This window comes from Caretta caretta, chromosome 12, assembly GCF_965140235.1.
Source record: "Caretta caretta isolate rCarCar2 chromosome 12, rCarCar1.hap1, whole genome shotgun sequence".
NCBI classification, from domain to species: domain Eukaryota; kingdom Metazoa; phylum Chordata; order Testudines; family Cheloniidae; genus Caretta; species Caretta caretta.
The window spans coordinates 40,630,494-40,654,755 of record NC_134217.1 but is presented as its reverse complement, the minus strand read 5'-3'; the positions used below and the strand labels follow the sequence as shown (position 1 = coordinate 40,654,755).

Sequence of the window (24,262 nt, the reverse complement as noted above, 5' to 3'; positions counted from 1 at the left end):
AGTATTACTATTTACTATAACCTATATTCCATGTCCAGAGATAAAGTGTATCGCCAGAGACCGCCATCACCCTTTTAGCCACCACATCACACTGGGAGTTCAGTTGTTTTTCTCCATGATTGCTAAATCTTTTACAGTCACTGCTTCCCCCAGTACAGTTCTGAATCCTATAAACGTGACCTGCATGCTTTCTTCCTAGATATATACCCCAGCATTTAGCTGTATTAAATCCATGGTGTTTTATTATACCTATCTTTCCAAGCCCCCCAGATTGCCATGTGGCCTCATCATTATGTACCTCCCCACCAATCTTTGTAGAGTCTGCAAACTTTATCAACAATTTTATATTTTCTCCCAAGTCACTGATAAAATTATAGAATAGCATTAGCCCGAGTACCAGTCTCAGGGGCTGCCCACTAGAAACACACCAGCTAATTCCTTATTAATAGCGCATTTTGAGATCTATCAGCTCTCCAGTTTTTAATCCATTTAACAGATACCATAATCGTAATGAATGAGCCATCTTGTAGCTGGGGGGCTACTGCTCCACTGAACTGTTGGTACGTCAGCGTGCCATTTGCATTGTGGAGTATGCCACCTGGCAACGTGGCCTGTAAGGTAACAGCGTTTTGTGGGTGGGAATTTCCCAGGGGTTTTGTAAAAGAGTACTGTCACCAAGTGGAGCATCTGCAGAGACATCAGTGAGGCTACACATGGAAAGGGCCGTCAATCATCATAGGGGAGGAGCTGATCACCACGGGGGTCAGGCAGAAATACTCATGCTGTGGGAAAGCATTGCGTAACTTGGTGCCCCAAGGGGGGCACAGAGGACTCCCAAGTAGGGGGGACCTCTGCTCTGCTCAGGCAGCTTTCAATAAAATGTACCAACACGGGGGGAAATGTAACATTGCCTTTATTGGCTCATTCCTCCCATACAGCAAGAACATGAGATTCGTCATGCAGACGCTAAGTGACTGACAAGCACACGGTACACAGAGAAATGTGCACAGCTGGAAACACTGGCAACGTGAATGAGCCCAGCTAGCATCATGCACTTGACGGGGAAGTGAAATGGAGGAGAGTGGCAACACTAAGCGGTTGGGGATCCCTTTCACTGGCAGCTTTGGCCTAGCCATGCCTACGTCACCACTTCGCTGCACAGGCTGGAGGCAATGCCAGCAAAGCGTGCGTCACTTGGGTCTGACCGAGCTCCCTGTTTGTTGGCTCCCCCCATGCCATGAGATCGCTCTGCTGTTGGAGGTGGGAGTGGCTCCCAGCTGATCAGACCCTGCCAATCAAGATGGGGGTTAATATATTTTCCTGGTTATGTTTGTTGTTCATTAAAATACTCTGATATGATATGCAAAGGGTGGCTGGGAAATGCCCAGCAACCAGCTGCTCCTGGGGCTCAGCACAGTGCGGGGGGAGGGGGGGGGGAAGGACTTGGGCCCCACTCTGTACAGTCTCAGGTGAGAGAGGCAGCCAGAGACAGCAGCAGAACTGTCTTCAGCTCCCATGCGCCATGTTATGGGGGCATCTCATGCCACCTTGGGAGTTCTCACCTGGCCTCAGCTCAATGCACTGGGGCCCCCGGCACGTCTGCTGTGTTGGGGACATGCCATCCAGTTAAGAGGCCACTCCAGACCCATTGCAAAGGATGGTCAGGTTGCTTCCCATGCTTCTTTGCCAGGCAGCAGGGGTTACCCCGGGGGATGCTGACATGATCCACAGTCAGGGAGGCTGCTGGTCCAGGGCTGGGGATCTGGGCCAAAGATGGGAGATCATGCAGCATGGGAGCAGACAAGAAGCTCTCGCAGACAGAGGGGACTCTACATTGTGTGCATAGGTGTATATTCCCTGCAGCAGATCTGATTGGCTGATCTTCCCCCGGAGGTGGGCAAAGGGGAGAAACAGCCAATCAGGGGGAGTCTCCCAGCTCACTTAGCAATTTTATTTCAAGAACTGAGCCAGCACTTTAAGCACTAGGTGCTGGGGATCCCTGACCACTAACATCTGGCCTGAGACCCAGCAAACTCATTGCACAAATGGGTCACTCACCCAAGAGCTGTCAGCCACTAGAACCCGTGAGCCAGGCTGAACGGCTCCCTATCCCATTCTTAGTACTCCTGAGACCTCCAAACCAGTGCCCTAGAGGCAGCAGGCTCTGCTCTGCATCACCATCTCCGGGTCCAGCCAGCCCCTCACTCGCTCTCTGCTGGCCAACCAGCCACTGCAACCCTCTCTCCCCTTGCCTGCCTGATTCCATCACACTGTAAACACCCACCTCTCTGCATCCAAGGCCGTGCCAGGCCCTTTGCCAGGTCACTACATCACGCCCAGAAGCCGGAAACTCATTCTCAAACTGAGCAGGGACCCGTCCCGAGTCAGAAACCAGCAAAACATGCCCCTCCCCCCTCACTTCCCACAGCCTTTGCACGGCTGGCCCCCAGGCCAGCACTCCCGGGCTCAGCTCGCTGGCTGGGTCCTTCAGACGGCGTGAGGAAGGCAATACAAGGCTTTACCCAGCCGGGGGAGGCAGGGGGTGCAGGATGACGTGTGGGCGGTGGGGGAGGCTGCCTGGGGCCCAGCGCTCGCTGCTGGGGGGAGCCTGTATGATTCAGACAGTGACACACTCTTGCTCTTCTTTTCCTTTTATTTCTTTGTCCACCGTGGAATGGGCTGAGGGATGAAGGCTGGCAGGAGGCACCAGAGCGGGGCAGTCCCTCACTGGGGCGAGTTGAGGGTGGAGCTGGGCGAATCGGCGCTGGGACCCGGGGGCGGTAGGGCTTTGTAGCTGTAATACTCCACCACCTGCTTCGGCACCTCGGCCAGCACGCACTTCGCCAGGGCTGTGGGCGAGGCCTGCAAGACAAAGGGCAGCCGTTGGTTCCGGGCCTCTCCCAGCCGCTCTCCAGCCAGTCGCTCCTCAGCACAGAGCTGGAGGGTAGCGGCGAACAGCCTCCCCTCCCCGCACTGCCCCGTTGTCCTTTGGAGCATAACTGCCATTAGCCCATGCACCTGCACCCAAGAGAAGGGGGCACACAAGGAAGGCCAGCTGGCTCTCGCATTTGTATGGGACTTGGGACTACATCAATGGGCTCTGACATTTCCCAGTGCTTCCCACGACAGCATCTGAAGGGTTAACCTTGCCCAGTGGCTCTAGGTTTCCCTGTGGCGAAAGGAAAAGACAGTAAGTCTCCAGGAGCTTCAGTTACTGACAGTCAGGATCAATTAGCCCTTGAAGTGCCCAAGCAGCTCAGATCTCAAGAGGGGCCAGAAATACAAAATATAGATTTCCCCCTCCCCCTGCCCAAATTCCATCGCAGGAGATGCAGCTGTGCTGACCATGAAAACCCCAGAGAAGCCATTCCCTCCATCTGCAGCTTCGCCCGCACACCCAGTGTCAGCTCAGCTTGATCAAGAGAGATTCCAGCATGGAGCCAGAGAAATCCATACACTGCGTGTCTGCCCTTTGGGGAGCCCAGCTGCTTAGACGTTTGTCTAGCATGGCTGGAGATCCTGGCCCGGCGGCTCCTGGAGAAGAGCATTGACACAAGCAAAGAGATGTAGGCCAGGGCTCCCTGATGGGGCATCTTGCTCACTGCCACCTTCCATGTGCAGGAAAACCCGCGTCCCAGACACACACCCCTGTGTTACACATAGCACCCATGTCCCCAACACAGAACCCCACTGAGACACCCTCCCCCCCCGGTGCTACACACAGCACCCGTGTCCCAGACACAGAACACCACCCAGACACACACCCCACCCCCTTTGGACTCTTTAAATGCAGGGTGGACATTTGGGCTCAGACTGGAGCTGAGCTCTAGGACCCTGACAGGTGGGGTGACCCAGAGCAGAACGTCTACACTGCAATTAAAGAGCCCCTTAGCGGGAGCCTGAGTCAGCTGCCACGGGTCGGCTGCAGGTGTCTCAGTGTGGTGTAGACACACCCTGTGTGGGTGAAACCAGACAATTGCTACACTCTCGAATGAACGCACACAGGACAACGATAAAAGACAAAAACACCCCATCGCCTGTGGGTGAACCCGTCGCACAAAGTGATCACGCTGTATGTGACCTCTCCGTCGTCAGCCCCAACAGAAACTGGTCCTGCTCTGAACCTCGATGACCTCCTGAGGTCCCTTCCGACCCTGATCCTCTAGGGCTGTAGGACTCTAAACCCGCACAGCACTTTCAACAGACGAGCCTGGGCGCCTATGTGCAGAACTCTGCTGGACACCAAAAACCCTGGGCTTCATAAAGTCACGGGCTTATTACAACAAGCGGCAGCCACTAACCCTGCTTTCTGTCCTGTGGCTGCAGGGGTGCCCCTCAGCCCCTTCCCCTTGAATGGGCCCTTAGAATATGTGCTAACTGCTTATTCTAAACTATCGGCGGTTTGATCTTGTGTCTAGCCGCGACAGACCACGTCTACACTACAGACCTATTCCGGTAGCACCGGGTCGCTCGGGGGTGTGAAAACCCCCCCAATGCAGACAGCGCTCTGTGGATGGGGGAGCTTCTGCCACCAACACAGCCACTGCCTCTGGGGGGTGGAGGGTTAAGTACGCCAACCGGAGATGCTCTGCCATCGGCATAAGAGCGTCTTCACCAAAGCGCTGCACTTGTGCAGCTGCGTCGCTGACCGGGAGACAAGTGGGCGCTCTGAGTCCCTTTCCCTGAGCTGACAAGGAGCTCCGTGGAAATCGGAAGGTCTCTCTCACCAACAGAAGCTGGTCCAGTGAAAGCTGTCCCCTCACCCACCTTGTCTCACCCTTTGTTTCAGCATGGAGACCAGAGAGCAAAGTGGGTGTCTGGAGACCCTTGGCTTACAGAGCCACAGGAAGGTACCGGGGAGGTAAAGGCCGGGACGCCCCCTCCTGCCCCCTGTGATCCGCAGGAGCAGGAGGGTTTCCTTTGAGGCACGGAGCAAGGGCATGGTTTTACTGAACTGGGAGGGAGGGCGGCCAGACTGTGAAGGGCCCATGGAGACCAAAGGGCGTGTGAGGAGAAGAGGCACCCTGGGAGGTATGGCAGTGCCACCAGCCCCGGGGATGGGGAAACTGAGGCACAGAGCCACAAAGGGACTTGCCCAGAGCCAGAGATGGAGTCTGTGGCAGAGCCAGGATGTGACCCCAAGTGACCCAAGTCCCAGCTCTGTGCCTACCCACTAAACCATCCTCCCTGATGCCACAGTGATGGGCACACCACAGACACATGCCGTGGTCGCAGCCTGTCACGGAGTCCCTGGGCGATGCTCTGGAATTGCTCCCCATGAGCCAGGCAGAACTCTGGGGAAGTCTCCTCTCTGGGAGCAGCCTGTCTGCAGGACACACAGCTCACACAGCTTCCACCTTCCTGGGTCTGACCTCGGAGCATTCAGCCTCCTCTGCCCCTCCGTGCGCTTCCCACAGCAAGTCTGCTCAGGCGGGGCTCCTGGGGAAGCCAGAGGGTCCTGCCCCCCCAACTTCACAGTCAGACGGGACTCTTAGCCAGCCAGTAAAACAGAGGTTTATTAGACGAGAGGAACGTGGTCTAACACAGAGCTTGTAGGTGCAGAGAATCGGACCCCTCAGCTGGGTCCATTTTCGGGGGGCACCACCTCTGCCCTTCACTCCATGTCTCCAGCCAGCCCCAAACTGAAACTCCCTCCAGCCCCTCTTCCTCTGGGCTTTGTCCCTTTCCCAGGCCAGGAGGTCACCGGATTCCTTTGTTCTCCAACCCTTTAACTCTCACCTTGCAGGGGGAAGGGCCCAGGCCATCAGTTGCCAGGAAACAGGGTGTCGGCCATTCTCTGTGTCCAGACCCCTGCACACACCTGCCCTCTAGGGCTCTGCAATGATCATACACCCTTATCCCACCACCTAGATACTTAAGAACTGCCTAGGGGAATCTGAAGCACCCCCACACTATTCAGAGGAAACATTAAGAACAGTCCCACTTCGTCACACAGCCATGTGGTCATTACGGCAGGGACTCGGGGGCCGACTCACGTTCTTGAAATCTCTGAAGGGGACGAACTGCACGATGTCCCTGAGGACAGGCTCCCCCTTCGGGGAGCGCAGGACCCCGTCGTCGCCGTCCAGGATCTGCATGTCGGTGAAGTCCGCGTTGCCCACTCCTACGATGATGATGGACATGGGGAGGTAGGAGGCCCGCACGATGGCCTCCCGCGTGTCTGCCATGTCGGTCACCACCCCATCCGTCAGGATCAGCAGGATATAGTATTGCTGTGGGGCAAAGGCGGGAGGGCGGCTATGGGGGACTGGGCTGAGCTAGGCTAGCCCCCCCACCATCCCACTCGGGATAACCCCGTCCCAGCCCAGGCAGCGACCGATTCCTTGCTCCTCTTCTAGCCTCGTCTTACGGCTGCTGGGCCCCGACTAACCCCAGCTCCCCCAGCCGCAGAGCGGGGACAGCGCACAGGCTGAGGATGATGCATTAGCTGCCGTTGTTAATTGGTAGGCTCAGCTCCACGTCCACGGGTGTAAATAATTGACAGGATTTTAATGAAAAGCCCCTGCCCGCCCTGCCCAGTGCGCGCACGCACAGTCCATGGCAGATGCCCTGAGATGCCACCTCTGCCCAAGTGCCAGGTGACTAGGGTGTTGCGTGGAGACCGGGATAACTGGCCCCGAGCACTGCATCTCTGGAGCCAGGAATTGGCTCCATGTATCCCTGTCACTCCCCCCAGCTCCCCCAGCCGCAGAGCTCTGTCCCCCAAAGAGCTCTGTAAAACCTCTGGCCTTTCCTTACTCAGCCAGCCTGACCCAGTAACTCCACACCGACCTGCCAGAAACAACAGGGGCCCCTGAGGGTTTGGCTATTGAGTCACAGCTGATCAAATGCTGCTGGAGGACAGGGGGACACAGAGCAGAGCGGAAGGAGGCCTGTTCTGAGGAGCCACTGGAACGCGGGATCTTCTAATAAGCACTTGGCTTCTGTCACGTCTCCAGGTCCACCAGGGCCGAGTGTGCCGGCCGTGCTGTGGAATGGGCTGCGAACGTCCGTTCAGGCAGATGCCCTGCGTGTGAGGACTGGGCGCTTGCTCCCATGTTAAACATTCCCGGCACGTGCGGCTGAGGTAGGAGCTGACATTCCTTTGATGGCCAGAGGCTAGCTCTGATGCCCAGCCAGCAGCCACAGGGCTGACGATAACAGTGCCAAGCCACGCTGGGCAGGACTGGCCTCTCCCTACTAGGCCTGAGTCCTGCGTGATGGGCCTTCCCCACAGCCTGGAACGTCTCACCCTGAGGAAGCTTTCCCTGGCTCTCAGCTGAAGGTTCACATAGTTTCACCCCATCTCTGCTCGGTGCACCCCCTCTTCCCCTGCCACTGACTCCTGCTCCCGCCTGGCCCTTGCGCTGCAGCAGGCTCTCCGAGGGGCAGATTCAGCATCCTCCACAGCGGAAGAGGAACGCTTTGCCCTTCCAGCCAAGGCACGCAGCGTGAACTCAGCCTCCCAGTGTCCCGGGAGCCAGGAGCGATACAACCCCAAGGGGCAGATGAAGAACATTTGCAAAAGTGCCCCGCTGTCTTAGGAGCCAACATCCCATTTGCCAACCTGGCTCAGGGGTGCGCGCATCGGAACCTCTCTGAGTCACTGGGCCATAGTCGCTTTGACAATGTTACCCTAAGGGGCTTGACCCAGGCCACGGTAGCAGCCTCTCGCCTCTGGAGACACGGGACTCAAACCCTGGAGAGATCACACGTGAAAGGAGTTAGGAGGGTCTCAGCCAGGTCACTCATGTTGCAAACACCACCACCTATGGGCTCAGCTGACACTCCATGCCAAGCCTAGGACTTTGGCAGAGGCTTGCACAGCACAGCTGGACGGTCTACATCCAGGCAGATTCAGCTCAGCCTGGACCCCTCAACCAGAAAAGCAAGTGCCGGAGATCCCAGGCCCCTCGGCAGGTAGGAACGGGGCAGGTACTCACAGAGGCCTCCTTCGTTCTCTCCTCCGCTGCCGCCACCCTGGCCACCTTGGAGATGATGGGGGACACGTTGGTGGGGCCGTAGAGCTGGATTTTCGGCAGGCAGTTCTGGTAGGATTCCACCACGCCCTGAATTCCTAGTGGGGACATCAGGTCAGGTGAGGAGCCGCCCGGCCCAGCAATTCCACGGCGCTGAGATGCACCCGGCCCAGGGCTGCTAAGCTCGCCCTGCCCATCCCCAGTGAGGACACTAATGAGGCAGGTCCAGGCCCCACTGCCCGGCTCCACCCACACGCCCGGCAGACAGGCTGCCAGGATTCAGCCATTCCTCGTGGGGGTGCTGACAGCTGTCAGCAAGCAGGGCCTGGGCAGCCTCGGGAGGAGGCCCCGGCTGGGAACACGGTCCGTTTCCAGTGCAGAGGCCACGACTTGCTGGGCAGGAGGGGAAGCGTCCGTGCTCAGCAGGGAGAGGGGGGTGGGAGCAGGGCCGTCGAGGGCAGCAGCACCCCTGCCCGCAGTGCCCTCCACACACACTCCCGGCAGCAAGGGCTAGAGGGGGCGAGGCCTGGCTGCCCCCCCCGGGGCCTTGGCACGGTGCACAGCGGGCGGGCTCTCACTCCGCTGCCAGCCTCTTACCTTCACACTCATCATCATCCGGATTGAAGTTGATGGCGAAATCATGGGAAACCTACCAGAGAGCAGAGAATGAATGTAGGGGGGCTCCCAGCCCCCCATGTCCCCAGCCCCTTTGTGTGCAGTGAGGACACGTCTCTAGCTCTGCCTCTCTATCCCCTTGCCTCCCCTGGCTGGACTGCGGCTAAAGGGCAAACAACGCACGGGCTCCCCCTGCCTCCTCGTGTGAAGCCCTTGCACCGCTCGGCCTCAGCCCTCCCCGGCACGTGCTCTGGAGACCACATTTAGTCCTGTCATTTCTCCGTGGGGTCTCTGTCTGCCCTGCTCTGTAGAAACGGCAAGTGCCATCGACGTGACGTCTCTCATGTCAGGGCCGCGCGCTGCTCCCCGGGACGGAGCCCGCTCCGCATCGCGGCAGCACCAGCGAGAGGGAGGCCTGCCCAAGTGAATCCATCAGCCAAAACCTCCCCGCCCTGAACGGGGGGAATCAAGGCAGGCAAGCTGGGAGCAGCTGAGGCAAGTGGGAGCTGCCCAGCCCGGGCCTGCCAACCTCACAGCCCCGGACAGAAGTCTCCCTTGCCCCTGCTCCTCAGTCTCATCACTTCCCCCACCCCCGCTGCTCAGCCCCCCCATAGCCTCTTCTGCATCTCAGTCCCTGTAGCCTCCTCTGCCCTATACTCCTCAGCCCCAGATCCTCCCCAGCCCCCCGCTCCTCAGCCCTTGAGCCATCCCATCCCCACCATGCTGCTCCTCAACTCCCCTCCCCGAGTCCTGTTTCTTATCCTGCAGGGGTCTTACCTCATACTTGGGTGGGATCCTTGCGCCAAACCCTAAGGCAGAGAATTTCTTATCGCTGGAAGGAAGCAGATGTCAGACGCTCCTGCCTGCTCCGGTGCCCCAGCACCCAACCACCCCCTCCCCCACCCCAGAAAGGGACCTCCAGGGAGCGAGGGGCCCAGGCAGGGCACAGTGAACCCTGACGCAGAGCCTCCAGCTGGCAATGCCAGCCCCGCCCCACTCAGTGTCTGCGACAGACCCCTCTGCCCCAGGAGCCCCCGGAACAGACCAGGACCATGGCAAACTGCAGGGACTCCTCCCCCGGCCCACCTGGCATGGGGGTGCCCAGGGAGCACTCAGTGTATCGCCTGCCCTCCCCCGCACTGGGAGGGGTCCATCCTGGCGAGCTCCCCGCAGTGGAAGGGCTTGGCAGCTGGGGGAGTGGGCCAAGCTGGGCCACTTCTCACTAGGGGCAGCAGGGGGGTAGGCAGCTTGGGGGTGTCTGGGACCTTGTTGTTTCTATGTGGCAGAGCCTGAAAAAACCCAGAGAGGAGGAGCTGGCCCAGAGGCAGTTGGGCTGCTGGGGGGTGGTGATGGCTCCCAGCAGGCCAGTGGGCTGGGGCGGCTCCTGCGGGCAAGCAGCAGCTGAGAGACCAGGGCCCAATGGGCTGGAGCCTAGGCAGCCAGCTCTGAGCTCCAGCATTCCCCAGCGGGGATGGGCAGGATTCGGGTTAGCCAGACGGGCCAGGCACAAACAGAGCCCAGGGCTGTCTCACCTGTCGTAGTCCTGGCAAATCTCTCCCACTGCCACCAGTGCCTTCAGGTACTCGTTGGGCTGGTAGGGGTTGATGTAGTGCAGAGAGCAGCTGTTCCGGGGGTCTCCGTTGGACGCTGTGAAGTCAATAGCCACCTGGGATCGGAAGGCAGGCGGTCAGCGGCTGGGTATCCGAGAGAGGCAATGCCACACCCTGCTCTGAATAGACCCGTGAGGCCGCCAGGCGAGGGCCTACGCAGGGGCTGTCTGCTATTAACTCCCACCCCAGTGGGGCTGCCCCTTCCAGCCCACCTGGCCGATCCCCCAGGGATCTTTGGCCGCCGTCTTGCTCCCTGTGAAGGCAATCAGCATCCCGGACGCTGTCAGCCTCGGTCCAGCCTCCAGCAAGAGGTGGGCGAGGAGAATGGGAACCAGCTGCGCCCCTTTGCTCTGGGGAGTGCTGAAGTGCCCCCAACGCCTTGGCTGGCACGCTTTTTAGTATGCATCATCGGCCACTGCGAGCAGACTCAGCTGGCTGGAGGGCTTAGGCCTCAGCCATCAGCAATACATTGCGCGATATAGTCCTGCCCCTCCTGCCCAGGATCTCAGAGTGCTTCGCCTACAGCCCCGGGTTCACGGCTATCGCCCAGGTACAGGCAGGGGAACTGGCCACCCGGGAGAGACGGGAGTGGCCCAGGCTCACCCAGAGAGGCAGTGGCATGGACGGCAGAAGGGCTCCCAGCACATCAGTGCCAGCCCAGGCACATGCCACAAGTACCCAGAATTCGGCAGGAAAGCTCTCTAACATTCCCAGGGAGCCCCAGGCAGGTGCAGAACCAAGGAGCCCAGAGAAGCCCCCTCTACCCACCAAGGGGCACACAGCCAAGCCCACTCACCAGCCCCGGACTCATGAAGCAGGTAGGGGGGAGCATCCAGCAATAAAAGGCTTTTTAAACCCACCTTTCCTAACATCCCCTCTCTCTGTGACATCCTCCTGGCACCTCCTCGCTCAGGGACGTTAGCCAGGGTGCACTGTGGCTTGCAAAAAGAGGGGGGTTTGTGATACCACATGCGAGGTCGGCACCGGTGACAGGGCAAGTGTCAAGAGCAGTGGGGAGGAATTTTCTAAAAGTTCCTGCAAACTTCTCTAATTGCTGCTCAGAAGGGACAGGCGGCAAGCAAGGCTGGGCTAAGCCAGCCAGCGTTTCTGCTCTGCCGTTCCCCTTCGAGCCATGTCACAGAGTGATGGGACATGATGTCTCACAACATGACAGGCCTTTCTCCTGGGACCAACCACTGTTCTCAGCTTGTATCATGCCGCGGAGCAGAGCCAAGCAGTCTGCTTCCCACATGTTGTGGGTCTGACTCACTCTAGGGAGAAGATGCTTTTGCAAAATGCAATCTGGAGGCTGGCTGTTTTTTCATTTTTAATGAGGAATCTGTGCCAAGTACCAGCAAAGGTCTAACAGCAGGGAATGCAAAACACTAAGGAGCAGAGGGCAGGAGCCTGGCTCATGCCCAGCACCACAGTGTGACAGAGACTCAGGTGCAAAGCCAAGAAAGAAGGGTGTTTTTAGAGACCGATCTGCATTTGCATGTGCAAAAAACCATGCACATCCATGTGCTTAATTTATGTGTCCAGTTGTACACACAACTCAGCTAGCTGCGTGTGCAGCAGGTGGTTTAAATGCACAACTACCCAGCTGTGTGCCCATGTGCAGTTATTGCACATCCCAAGCCCCTACAATCTGCAGGGAAAGAAGCTCACTAGTTAGTGTTTTAATTAATAGGACTGGAGTATGAAAAAGGCAACTGCACCATGACTGGCTCTGAGGTGTCAGTAGCCCTTGAGAAGCCACTTAGAACCTTCCTGGACTCAGAGAGTTAAACACTGCGTCTGCGTCCCTCCTTTCTCTAGCAAACTGAATCTTGGGAGGGAAAGAAACCTGCCACAGGGTCCAAGCAGGGGCTCTGGACTGCTGCTGGCTGCACTAGGTACGTCCCATTCAAACTCACCTTCTGCGTGGCTGAATGTGGCGACTATGCCCTGAAGGTCGGGATCTCGGTGCAGATGTTAATGGATGACTCTAGCCAAGCAGGAGCGGTACCGACTGCTGAGACAGCAGTCAAACAGCGTGGGGCAGGCTCACTGGTACCTTTTGGCTGTGTTGCCCCAGTCCAGCCAGTGAAGCAGCCGTAAAATCAGGGTTTACGGCTGCTGTGGACTGCAGCCAGCGTGCACCTGGCCCCGTGCTTTTCTTGTTAATCACGTACCGCTGCACTGTCCCTCCCAGGCAGCTCACAGCGAGACAGAGGGATGGGAGCCATGCTACGGAGCCACGCGTCTGAGGAGCCGAGAGCTCGAGGTACCACATATTTCTCTCTGGGCATGAAGCTACGAGCACTTCCAAATGCCCCTGCTGGGGGCCCTTGAACAGCAGGGCACAGCTGAGGAGTGGCTCGTCAATCCACTTTGCCGTTCTTGTTCCTTACGGGTGGAATGACCCTATGCTGATACAGGGTGCAGGATGGGCAAGCCGGGAAGCCTAATGATCCCGATGCTGGCAGAGGAGAGCTCACGCTCTACGCCCACGGAGCCCTTGGCCCCTCTGTGTGATGTGGAGATCTTCCCCCCAGGAGCCAGACAACAGCCCAACAAACGCGTGTCTCATAGGCCACCAAGCAGCCTCCAGAATTAGTGCCCCATGGAATGCCCCAGGCCTGACCTCCAGCCTCCTGACCCATCTGCTCCCCGGGAAGGGCCTGAGGAGCATCAATGCCTGTGCAAGGTTCTAACACTTCCGTCCGGGGACTGAGGACGAGGTTTGTTCCGGGCTCACTGCTCACCCCGCCATCCCTGTGTGATGAAGCGGGACTGTTCTTAATGTTTCCTCTGAATAGTGTGGGGGTGCCTCAGTTTCCCCTAGGCAGTTCTTAAGTATCTAGGTGGTGGGGTAAGGGTGTATGATCATTGCAGAGCCCTAGAGGGCAGGTGTGTGCAAGGGTCTGGACACAGAGAATGGCCGACACCCTGTTTCCTGGCAACTGATGGCCTGGGCCCTTCCCCCTGCAAGGTGAGAGCTAAAGGGTTGGAGAACAAAGGAATCCAGTGACCTCCTGGCCTGGGAAAGAGACAAAGCCCAGAGGAGGAGGGGCTGGAGGGAGTTTCAGTTTGGGGCTGGCTGGGACATGGAGTGAAGGGCAGACGTGGTTGTCTGGCTCACTGCCCCCCAAAATGGACCCGGCTGAGGGGTCCGGTTCTCTGCACCTACAAGCTCTGTTTTAGACCATGTTCCTGTCGTCTAATAAACCTCTGTTTTACTGGCTGTCTGAGAGTCCCATCTGACTGTGGAGTTGGGGGGCAGGACCCTCTGGCTTCCCCAGGACCCCGCCTGAGCGGACTCGCTGTGGGAAACACACGGGGGGCAGAGGATGCTGAATGCTCCGAGGTCAGACCCAGGAAGGTAGAAGCTGTGTGAGCTGTGTGCCCTGCAGACAGGCTGCTCCCAGAGAGGAGACTCCCCCAGAGTCCTGCCTGGCTTCGTAGGGGAGCAGTTCCAGAGCATCGCCTGGGGACTCCGTGACACCCTGCCACAGAGGCCTTGCCAGCGGGGTGACAGGGAGCATTACTTACTGTGAAGTGGATCTGGCATCCGCCCATGATGTAATCCAGGAAGGAGTACACCCTGTGGAGCTTCCAAACAAAGGCCATGTTAGCCAGCCCCTGACAGCACAGACCAGAGCTCTTCTGGCCAGCTGGCTGGCCTCTCCCAGGCAGCGATCCAGGCACAAGCAGCCCGGAAGGACAGACCCATGTGGAGCATTCTGCACTGCTAACAGCTCAATTGCCTGCCAGACAGCATGGGGACGCCAGCCGGGCGCTGGGAGCCAAGGAGGCTGCAGCACGGGAAGGGATATGGATACAGCGGGACATGTCTGTCAGTGTCACCGAGCTGGGACAGAGCTCTCCTCGTCACTGCTCCTTCACCAAACAGCCCCAGAGGAGGAGTATGTCCTGCAGGCTTGCCCGACCAGCCCCTTCACCGGAGTACAAAGGCACTCTCACCTCCTGCTAGCCCCTCTGGCATCAAGGTGCCAGGACAGCTGAGGGGCACTGAGTCACCGCTGGGCACTGGGCAGCTTCCCCTGGGGTCACCCTGGGGCGCTGCAATACAGGGCAAAGCGCTGGTATGAGAGCTCCATGAAACGCCCAGGGCAGGCCCGGCCTGGCTCCCTTCTCACCTTCAGCTCCAGTAAGATCACCACGCCTGAGTTCTTGTAATTTCGCTTCTTGATTTTGTACTTGGGGTTCATGCAGTCCCACTGGACCTTGAAGCACAACAGAGAGAGCAGCGGAGATCTGTGATCTGCGGACGAGCAGCCCGGGAGCTCAGCCTTCCATCAGCTTCCCGGACCCGCCCAGCACTGCAACAACCCGCTCCTGTCGCCCCCGCGCATCCCGCAGTCACGCACCCTGCCTGGCCTGGCCTAGAGCCTCTTGCAGCACCGCTGCACATGCGAGCCCCGTGCCCAGACTGTGCACCGGACTGAACCCCGGAGCTGGTCAAACAGGGGGAGGTCTGTGTCTCAGAACAGCCCAAAAGAAAAACCGGCACATTTTGGGGGGCTGGTTTGATAGTTTGAGGATTTTGCCTTTTCTCATTTTAAATGTCAAGAAAGGGGGAGAAAAGAGGAAAAAACAAACACCACAAAACAAAAACAACCAATTTTTGTTTTAGTTTTCCTAGATTCCTCCTCCCCCCCCAAAAAAACCTGAAAAATTTGAAACCACCATTTTGGTGACAATTGTTGAAAGTCGGCCATTTTTCACGGGAAAAGCTTTGCCCCCAACATGTGACCAGCTCGGGCGAATACCCGGCACACACAAGCGAGGGGCTTTGACACGGAAGGGCTGAGTCACCTCATGTGCACTGTCACCAGCAGCCGGCCCACCTGGAGACCCAGACCTCGCACAAACCTTGTTCTCCCCACTTGCTTTCTGCATTTCCTCAAACGTGGTGTAAAACTCTCCGATGAAGTCGTGTTTCCCCCGGGAGTCGTAGTCCCAGACGACACACTGCAAGGAGAAGAGCACAGCTCAGCCAGAGGGCCCCACCTCATTCACTCGCTCTCGAGGGAGGGGCCTTTCCCAGCCCCCAGCATTCCCCCCATTCCTCCCGCAGACCCTCGCCGGGCTTACACTGCCTGCACCCAGCCCTGACTGACCACCTGTGCGTGCAGCAGGGTGTCTCCTTCCAGCCCTGGGCTATACAGGACACTTCAGAGGAAGGGCCCAATGCACCTGGACAGCTATGTAAGCGCACGAGGGGGGCACTTGCCCTTCTTGGGGGCCGGTTCAGGCTCTGAAGCAGGAGGACCGAAGGCCCTGGTCATGGGTCTGTGTGTTAGTGTCACTGCAGAGGCTACACTCACAAACACACTGGTGTCCTGCGGCAGTGAGTTCCGCAGGCCGAGCCTATGTTGCATCAGGATGCATTTCCTTTGATCCATCATGCCTGGGTTGCCTTTGACCCTGGGGGCAGGTTGCACTGTGACAGGGCTGGTCCCCCTTGCAGGAGACTCAGAGAGGTGACCCCTTTCAGCTCCCCCAAAAATAGAGGCTACTCAGGGCTTCCCACCGTCCCTTCCTCACCCTCAGCTTCCTCTTCTCCTCGCAGCTGCACAGCGAGTTCAGCGAGACCTTGAATGGCTCCCACACGGGGCTCAGGTTGTTCTTAACCACCTGTAAACACAAGAGGGGCAGCGTGAGCGTGCATCACACGCCTGGGGGTGCAAACTGCTGGCGTACGGCCTGGGCAGGGCACCCCTGAGCGATGAGCTGGGTGCTCACTCGGCTTCCGTCTGCCAGAGAGGCCCAATGGGTTTTGCAAACAGCCCTGAGTGGCCCTTGCCCCCTCCCAACCCCTGCGGAGGTGGGGCACTGAGGCACAGAGAGGGGAGGGCCCTGCCCAGGGTCATGCAGGGTCACCAGCAGACTGTCTCCAGGCCGTCCCACGCCCAGCCCTGTGCTCTAGCTGCCAGACCCCACTCCGGCAGGGGGAGGCGCTAGGTAGCCGTGCCCTAGAGGAGAGACTCCCTGGACCGGCATCCAAGCTGCTACTGCCCCTCTCGCCTCTGTCTCTCCCCCTCCTTGCAGGATCCCACCGCCCTGGTGCCAGGAAGGGAACGGCAGGGCCCAGGCGGCAGGTGGGGCAGACAGCACCTGACAGCATAATAGCTCTGCTAGGTGCCTAATCCTCCTAGGCCCCCTATCAGGCAGGGCGTGAGCACAGGGAGCAGCGGGGGGACCCGTCACTCATCCCCTCTTCCCTTCCCAGGCAGAGCCCATTACGGCTCCCGGGGGACAGAAGCCTTGGAGGAGAGGAGAGGAGTGGGCGGGGAAGGATCTTCTGACAGCATGGAGCCACGGGGCTCCCCTGCCCGTCCTCTCCAGGGGGGGAGCTGCCTGGGAGTGACAAGCAGGGGGCTGGGGGCTCAGGGGCGAGGGATCCAGCGTCCCAGCTCCAGGGCCACCCGCAGCCGCAGAGGGGTACGGTGCTGCCTGGCCCACGGCCATACAGCCAGCCTGCGCTCTGCAATGTAATGAGTTCCCATCACACCCACTCCCACCCGCATCACCCCGTCCCCGCCAGCCCCTCCTCTGCCCCCCATCACCCTCCCCGTCCTTGCCAGCCCCTCCTCCGTCCCCATCACCCCCCCATCCCGCCAGCCCCTCCTCTGCCCCTAATCACCCCTCCCGTCCCTGCCAGCCCCTCCTCTGCCCCATCACCCCTCCCGTCCCTACCAGCCCGTCCTCTGCCCCCATCACCCCCCCGTCCCCATCAGCCCCTCCTCCAGCCCCCATCACCCCTCCCGTCCCCGCCAGCCCCTCCTCCACCCACTCCCATCCCTTTGCCCCCACCCCACATTGCTGCCCACCCTTGTCTCTCCATTCCCTTCCCCCTGGGGTGGCAGCTGGTGGCTCCTTGGAGACTCTGCCCGTGGCGGGGACCCACCTCAGTGCGGTACACTAGCTGCTCGCTCCCATCGTCGTTGATCCGGTAGATCTCCAGGAAAGGATCCGACTTGCTGAAGAGATCCTGCCGGGAGGTGGGGCGGAAGGGCACGGTGAGCTCCGCGGCTGGTGCTGCCCTCCCGCCCTGGGCAGGGCCAGCATGGGGACAGCCCTGCCAGGTCAGAGCAGCAGGACCAACCTCCGGGCCATCTCCCCCGATAGCCCCCAGACAGAACCTTCCCCAGGGGCATGTCCTCCCAGCCGGAAGGGACCAGCCTCTGGACCAGCCCTACCCAGGATGGGGGCTCTGAGCACCCAGGGGCCACTGTACCATCCCTCCACGCTCAGGCCTGTCGCAGAAGGCGGCACTCCCTCGCCCCTGCTCAGCGATGCCCTGCTCCCTGCTACGGCCACGCTGGGCTCCTTCCCCGCCCCTGTCTTGTGCCCACTCTGGCCCTGCATTCTCACTGCACCCCCCCGTGCCCAGCCAGCCTCTCTCCTCCCTGCACCTCCTCGTGCTGTGCCTACGGCAGCCTGCCCTGGTGACTTCCAGCTCTTGGCTATGCTGAACTGCCCACCCGCATCCCTGCCAGCCCGTGCTTTCCCGAGGGGCTCCGGGGAGCGGGGCTGGGAGAGGGAGATCTTTCACCCCTGCGGGGGGTGGGGGGCCTTTGGACAGCTGGGTGCAGCGAGCTGGCTGGGGCTCAATTGGGATGGCGGCACCAGCAAGAGGGCAGGCTCAGCGGAGGGACTGAGCGCCATGCTGTCCCGTCGCTGGGCAGGGCTTGGCCTGCTGACCAGGCTGCTGAGGGGCGAGCTGGCCTGGCTGCTCCCATTGCGCGCTCTGCCGAGGATAGCTCCAGCCTCCCCCAGCAGCACCAGAGCGTTGGAAAGGTGCCGGAGGGGCACCAGGTCTGTCAGCAGCCACAGCTCCCAGCTCTCAGCAAATAACCACGCTGGCTCCTCCATGCTGCCATTCCCAAGCTGCACCCGCCCAGTCCGGGGGGCTGGGGGCACCAGGGTCTCAGCGAAGGTGGAGCGGAGTCTCTCGGCCACCCCCCACAGCAGGCGAAGGTACCTTGTCATCCAGCTTCTTGGCCCGGAACGCCAGCTCCACGTAGCCGTTGTTGCCGGAAATCTCCTCTGACAGCACCTGAGGGGAGAGCGCCAAGGGGCCCTTAGAGACAAGCGGCCAGGCACAAGCCCCAGGGAGAAACCCGCCTGGTGCCGGCTAGAGCCACCATGCAGAGAGCACGCCTGGGAAGCATTGGCAGTGATGTGTGTGCCAGGCCGGGCGGCAGGGCACGGAGAGGACCTTGTGCACATGCCATGTGCCAGGCCGGGGCGGCAGGGCAGGGAGAGGCAGCGGGGGCCAGGGGCCGCCATCGCAGCACGCTCTTTAGTGTGTTCTCCATCACGTTCAAAGAGCACAATTCTCGCGCTGCATGGAGCAGGTGGCTGGGCTGGGCTCTGGGGAATTAATGTGGATTCCCCGCTATGGGCAGGAGCCAGGGACCAGTGATGAGAACCTGGGTTCTGGGGACTGACCCCTGCCCTGAGCCATGTCTGCCAGTCTGGGGAGATGGCGGAGGCAGATCAGGGCTAGTCTGCGCAGGGTGGGATGGGCTGGGGGGCAGGAGGAGACAGGCAATGGGAGTTCGGCCCCTGCAGCAGCAGGATCTTCAGCACAAACCTGGCTGGTTGTGAGCCAGGCCAGAGCCCCGGAGCATGTGGCAGGACCCCTCTCTGGGGCAGGTGTGGGGTCGGCAGCGTTAGAAATACAAAGCGGAGCTCTGGGCTGGGGGAGCAGAGCACCGGGCAGCTCTCTAGAGACAGCTCCTGCCTACAGAGCACCAGGCTCCAGAGCCTGTCGGACGGGTACATGTCCGAGGGTTTCCTGGCAGAGCCGTGTGGCACTGAGGCAGCCAGAGCAGGGCACCATGCAGCTCTGGGGGCTGCCCCTTCCTGTCCTCTTCCAAAGGGAACGGCCCAAGCAGGCCCAGCTGAACGTGTCCCCCCTCCCTGCAGGCTGCATGAGCAGCAGGACCGCTAGGCAATGGAGAGCCGGAGCCAGCCTGGAGGCACAGGCCAGGCCAGCCGCACTCACTGTGATGGTGGACTTGCCGGCGTACTTCCCGTACTTGAGAAACAGCGGCTTGGTCACCCGCTTCTGGGCCACAATCTGGAAGGGAAGATGATAGAGTGAGTCGGGGGAGAGGGAGCTGTGTGCCCCCGCGATGCCCTGGGGATGGGGGCAGGGGAGCCATGGGCCCAGGTGACACCCCCGGGGAGACACAGCCATGCCAGAGATGGCAGCACTGGAGTCGTGCTGAAGCACGAGCGGCCCCAGGAGACACGTTGCTGTGGGAGTCGTCTCGGGAGAGACGTTAGCGTCTGAGTCACTCAGGGGACGCTGGCACGAGTCATGCCGGAGGACGTCAGCACGGGGGCCAGTGAACCCCTGCGGGTGGAACCAGCGCTAAGCCAAGCCTGCACCGCACACCGAGCTCCCCCGGCCTGGCGGGGCCCTGGCAAGGACTTTGCCAGCGATTCATGGACAGTGCTTGGCCTTTACAGACAGTCAGCGCTTAGACGTGCCCAGCAGCGGGGCTTCCTGACAGCGCTGAAATCGCTCCCTTCTCCTGGAGCTGGGAGCCATCCCTGCTAAGTCAAGTTCTCCCTGGCCCTGGCCACGTTAACCCACCACATCCTCCCTCCGCTTTCCTCTTGGCCCCGGGGGATTTCCAGTCCCACTGGAAATGCCATTAGAGACTATCCGGGACTTCCCCAGCCCTGGGAGGTCAGTGCACGGCGGGTCCGACGCCAGCCCATCCTAGGCTGGGAGCGCTCAGAACTCCCACTCCTAGGGCGTGCCACTAATCGCAATGACAATATCCTGCAACGGGCAGCTATGGCGGTGATATGTTCCTGGCACCGCTAAGCCCTTCTGCAGGCCGCACTGAGCCACCTTCCCAGGCAAGGAATGGAGCAGCCCCGCACCCGGGAGCAGTGAACGGCCGAATGGCAGGATTCCTCCGCAGGAAACACCGCAGCCCAGCTGGGCCACAGGCTGGGGACAGGCGAGAGGAGCGACTCCCGGGCGCCTGCCCCGGGGGGACAGCAAGGGCGAGTACCTGGCCCACTGTGCACTCCATGCCCCCCAGGAAGTCGTCATCGTGTGTCCCGAGGCTGGAGTGCCCATGACTGTCGTACACCTCGAACCGCAGCTTCTGCACTTCCTCGAAGTAATAGTCCACTGTGAAGACCTTGGAGAAGACGGGGTGCAGGTTGCTCTTGATGACCTCGCTCCTGTCCACCTGGAGGCCAGAGGAGAATCAGGGCCCTGCCCAGCAGCCCTGGAGACTGAGGGCCTCTCCTGATCCACAAAGCAGCCCCGGCAATAGCAGTAACCAATAGCAATAACCAAAAAGCAAGCTCCCCCCTCCTCACCTCACAGGCTGCCCCCCACCCACCCACAGGGCTGGGGCGCTGGCTCCAGGCCAAGAGCCTCTGCCACGGAGGCTGTCAGCTGGTGCCAACTGGCATGGTGGGCTCAGAGACGGAGCCTTCTGTTCCCCGTGGGGAGACCCCTGCCTCTTTTCACCCACAAGGCTGGGCCCTCAGGGCCTACAGCCCTGCACTGGGGGAGGGCCTGGTTCTGCACCGCACCCGGGCTCTGGTGCTCCGGATGAGATGGCCTCACTTACCAGCAGGGAGAGGGTTTTCCCAGCTGCCAGCGCCGCAAACGCCCCCTGGGCAAGGAGAGGCCAGCAGTGCTCCCTGCCCACAACACCACCGCTGGAGGGCGCTATGCCAGGCGGTCGGGGAGGACGGGGGCAGTAGGGGCACTATCCTGCCCTTTGTAATGTCCAAAGAGAAGCATCATTTTTTTCCACCGCCTCTTCCCAGCAGACGAGCAGCGATCGGTTCTCCGCATGTCAGACCTGGATGGCGCCCCGATGAACCTAGTCCCTGTTCAGGGTCAGTGCCTACTGTGCCCTGAACCATCCCTTGGCCCTGTGCGGGCCCGGCTCTGACAAGGGGCTTTGTTCTTTAACTGCTGCCGAAAACACAGCCGGGGAACAAGACTTGAAAAGGCAGGTTTTGGTAGGGTCTACAAAAATAGCCATTTTAAAACCGCGTCTCAGTTTGCAAGCGGCAGAATTCTTTGACATGCCCTGCACCGAGGGCTTTTCCCCTCCGAAGGGCCCAAGTTCTACATTGGTTTTAAACGCAGTTCTAAACACAGTTTGAATGTAGGGGAAAATGCAGGAGCAGAATCAAACCTTCGGCTCTGTCCCTCCCGCAGGAGCAAACCCAGTGTTTGTATGAACTGCCATGAACTTAAACCCCGGAGCGCTCACACCGAGAGAGGGATTAACTCTGGGCTGCCGCTTTCTCTTGCTGCCCCCATGTCCCTGGCTTGGCGGCAGCTGGGCAGTGCCCTGATGTCCCCTCTGACAGGCAAGCGGCTTCACACCCTGAGGCTTTGCCATCCCCCTCCCGGGAAGCCAGAGCAGGGCCCATGCCCAGCCGAGTCACTAGCCACCCCGGGATGCAGCAGCTCCAGCGTCCCGGAAACCTGCACTTCTAAGGAAACTGAATAAAACGTCTCAAACCCTGCTGAACACGGACTCGTTAGTGTGGGGAATGCAGATGAGATGCTAATGAGCTACTCGATCATCAATGACTCTGGGAAGAGAAAGCTGCATGTGTCGCCAGTTCGCGGCTCAGGCCCATGCCTGGGGGGTGCAGGGGGCTCTGGGTACTGAGCACTAGGGGGCACTGTTGGAGCTGGAGGGTATTTGTCCCAGTGATTCCTCAGGGTGCCTCACCCAGCCAGCCCTCCCCTCTCCGGTCTCTGGACTCAGCTTCCCATGGACTCCACCAAGGGGGCCACGCCCGCTGTTCTCTGTGGGGCAGCACCTCCTCCAAGCAACGGCCACGGCAGCTTTGCCACCTCCTCCCTGGAAGCTGAACAGGGCCCACGTCCCTCTGATTTACTAGCCACACCAGGGTTTCATGTCGCTGGTGGGGAGCACCCGCTGTTACGGGCGAGAGGGGCGCTCGTTGCTCTCCCTTGCGGGCAGTGCCAGGTGCACTCGCCCGTTACATGGGCAGAGAGGGAGCACCCGTTCCTCCAGGCTGCTCAGGACCCACCCAATCAACGTGGGATCAGCCCTGTGCATGGAAATGAGCAAAGTGCCTGGGCCAGGATCTGCAGAGAAGGGACCCAGGAAGCCCCAGAAGCTGTGAGGAGAGAGAACAGGATTCCCCAGGAGGAGTAAGCCCTCTCCAGGGGAAAGGGGTTCCCTGCTCCCTTGTTCTCTGCTTGTATCCTCTTCTTTCCCCTGGGCAGATACCCCGCTAGCAGCCCCGTCAGCGCAGTGGTAGGGGGGCAGATGGGGACCCTGCAAACACTGGAGGGCTGTGACCCGGATCCTCAGGCAACTCCCAGGGATACTGTGCACAGCAGGCCCCCTGCCTGGGCCCAGCCAGCTTCCCGGGAGGTGCTCTGGCACAAGTGAGCGGCACCCAGTTGTCACTGATCTCAGCCAGGAAGACTTCGGGACGGGGGACTGGTAGAGGGACCGATCTCCCATTCGCCAGCCAGCCCCTGGCTGTGGCCATGGGCTCTGAGCCGGGGTGGAAGGATGAATGCAGGATCGGGACCCTTCATGGATGTGCAGAAAGCCAGGACGTGGAGGGCTCAGGCCCCACTGCCAAGGTCTTGACTAGCCGAGGCCCTGGGGTCCCAGGCAGGAATGGAACGGAGCTCAGCCATTGGCAGGGACTCTGCAGGACTGGAGCCTCTTCTCTCAGGATTATCAAGCTGCTGCCGCAAATCTCTGTACCGGTGTCAGACTGCTGAACAGACACACACAATTTGACGGCTTAGCAGACTTAGCTGCAGCTTAAGTCCCCTGGCTGCTGTTCGGCTGGGGGATCGGCTGCACAGCACAGAAACCAGCATGCTTTGATCCTTCCCTGCACTTGCTATGCATCTGGCCACATGCACCCCCACTACTCAGCTGCTCCCATCTCCCTCTCCTCACCACCTCTCATGCCTTCCAACGGAGCCCCGAGCTGGCAAATTCTCTAGCCCATCATTAGTGCTTTATTCAGCGTGCAGATCTGTGTCTTCCCAGGGGCACTGGGTGCAGATCCATGTCTGCCATGGGGCACCGGGTGCAGATCTGTATCTGCCATGGGGCATCGTGTGCAGATTCGTGTCTGCCCGGGGGCATCGTGTGCAGATCTGTCTGCCCAAGGGCACCGGGTGCAGATCCGTGTTTGCCTGGGGGCACCGAGTGCAGATACCCCTGTACAGTGCTCCTGGCGCACCCCATCACCCACCCCTGTGCAGTGCTCCTGGCGCACCCCATCACCCACCCCTGTGCAGTGCTCCTCCCGCACCCCATCACCCACCCCTGTGCAGTGCTCCTCCCGCACCCCATCACCCACCCCTGTGCAGTGCTCCTCCCGCACCCCATCACCCACACCCTGTGCAGTGCTCCTCCCGCACCCCATCACCCACCCCTGTGCAGTGCTCCTCCCGCACCCCATCACACAAACCCTGTGCAGTGCTCCTCCCGCACCCCATCACCCACCCCTGTGCAGTGCTCCTGGCGCACCCCATCACACACCCCTGTGCAGTGCTCCTGCCGCACCCCGTCACACAAACCCTGTGCAGTGCTCCTCCCGCACCCCATCACCCACACCCTGTGCAGTGCTCCTGCCACACCCCATCACCCACCCCTGTGCAGTGCTCCTGGCGCACCCCATCACACACCCCTGTGCAGTGCTCCTGCCGCACCCCGTCACACAAACCCTGTGCAGTGCTCCTCCCGCACCCCATCACCCACACCCTGTGCAGTGCTCCTGCCACACCCCATCACCCACCCCTGTGCAGTGCTCCTGGTGCACCCCATCACACACCCCTGTGCAGTGCTCCTCCCGCACCCCATCACCCACACCCCTGTGCAGTGCTCCTGCCGCACCCCATCACACACAGCTGGGGTGAAAACAATCAACACCCCATGGACCAGGGAAAAACCTTAAAATGAAGGGAAGCAGGTGTCGGTGACAAAGGAGCCCAACACGACCCGAACCAGGGGAGACAAGGCCACCGATGGAAACACA

The 24,262-nt window shown here is 60.2% G+C and overlaps 1 protein-coding gene across 3 annotated transcripts in view; it reads right to left on the bottom strand.

The window, feature by feature from the left end:
* Positions 1-896: 896 nt before the first annotated feature.
* CPNE7 (copine 7) overlaps positions 897-24,262 on the bottom strand; it is a 35,665-nt gene continuing 12,299 nt past the window's right edge. For 2 of the 3 annotated variants that reach the window (XM_048817199.2, XM_048817197.2), the window contains 14 exons: positions 20,254-20,436; positions 19,227-19,301; positions 18,198-18,272; positions 17,121-17,204; positions 15,758-15,847; positions 15,083-15,181; positions 14,347-14,433; positions 13,739-13,798; positions 10,127-10,260; positions 9,372-9,426; positions 8,577-8,628; positions 7,944-8,077; positions 5,997-6,233; positions 897-2,862 (listed from right to left, as the gene is read on the bottom strand). In XM_048817199.2, the coding sequence (XP_048673156.2) occupies positions 2,725-2,862; positions 5,997-6,233; positions 7,944-8,077; positions 8,577-8,628; positions 9,372-9,426; positions 10,127-10,260; positions 13,739-13,798; positions 14,347-14,433; positions 15,083-15,181; positions 15,758-15,847; positions 17,121-17,204; positions 18,198-18,272; positions 19,227-19,301; positions 20,254-20,436 (1,503 nt within the window). In that variant the 3' untranslated portion in view covers positions 897-2,724. The remainder of the gene's footprint in view (positions 2,863-5,996; positions 6,234-7,943; positions 8,078-8,576; positions 8,629-9,371; positions 9,427-10,126; positions 10,261-13,738; positions 13,799-14,346; positions 14,434-15,082; positions 15,182-15,757; positions 15,848-17,120; positions 17,205-18,197; positions 18,273-19,226; positions 19,302-20,253; positions 20,437-24,262) is intronic. The other variant, XM_048817198.2, reaches the window with a different exon arrangement.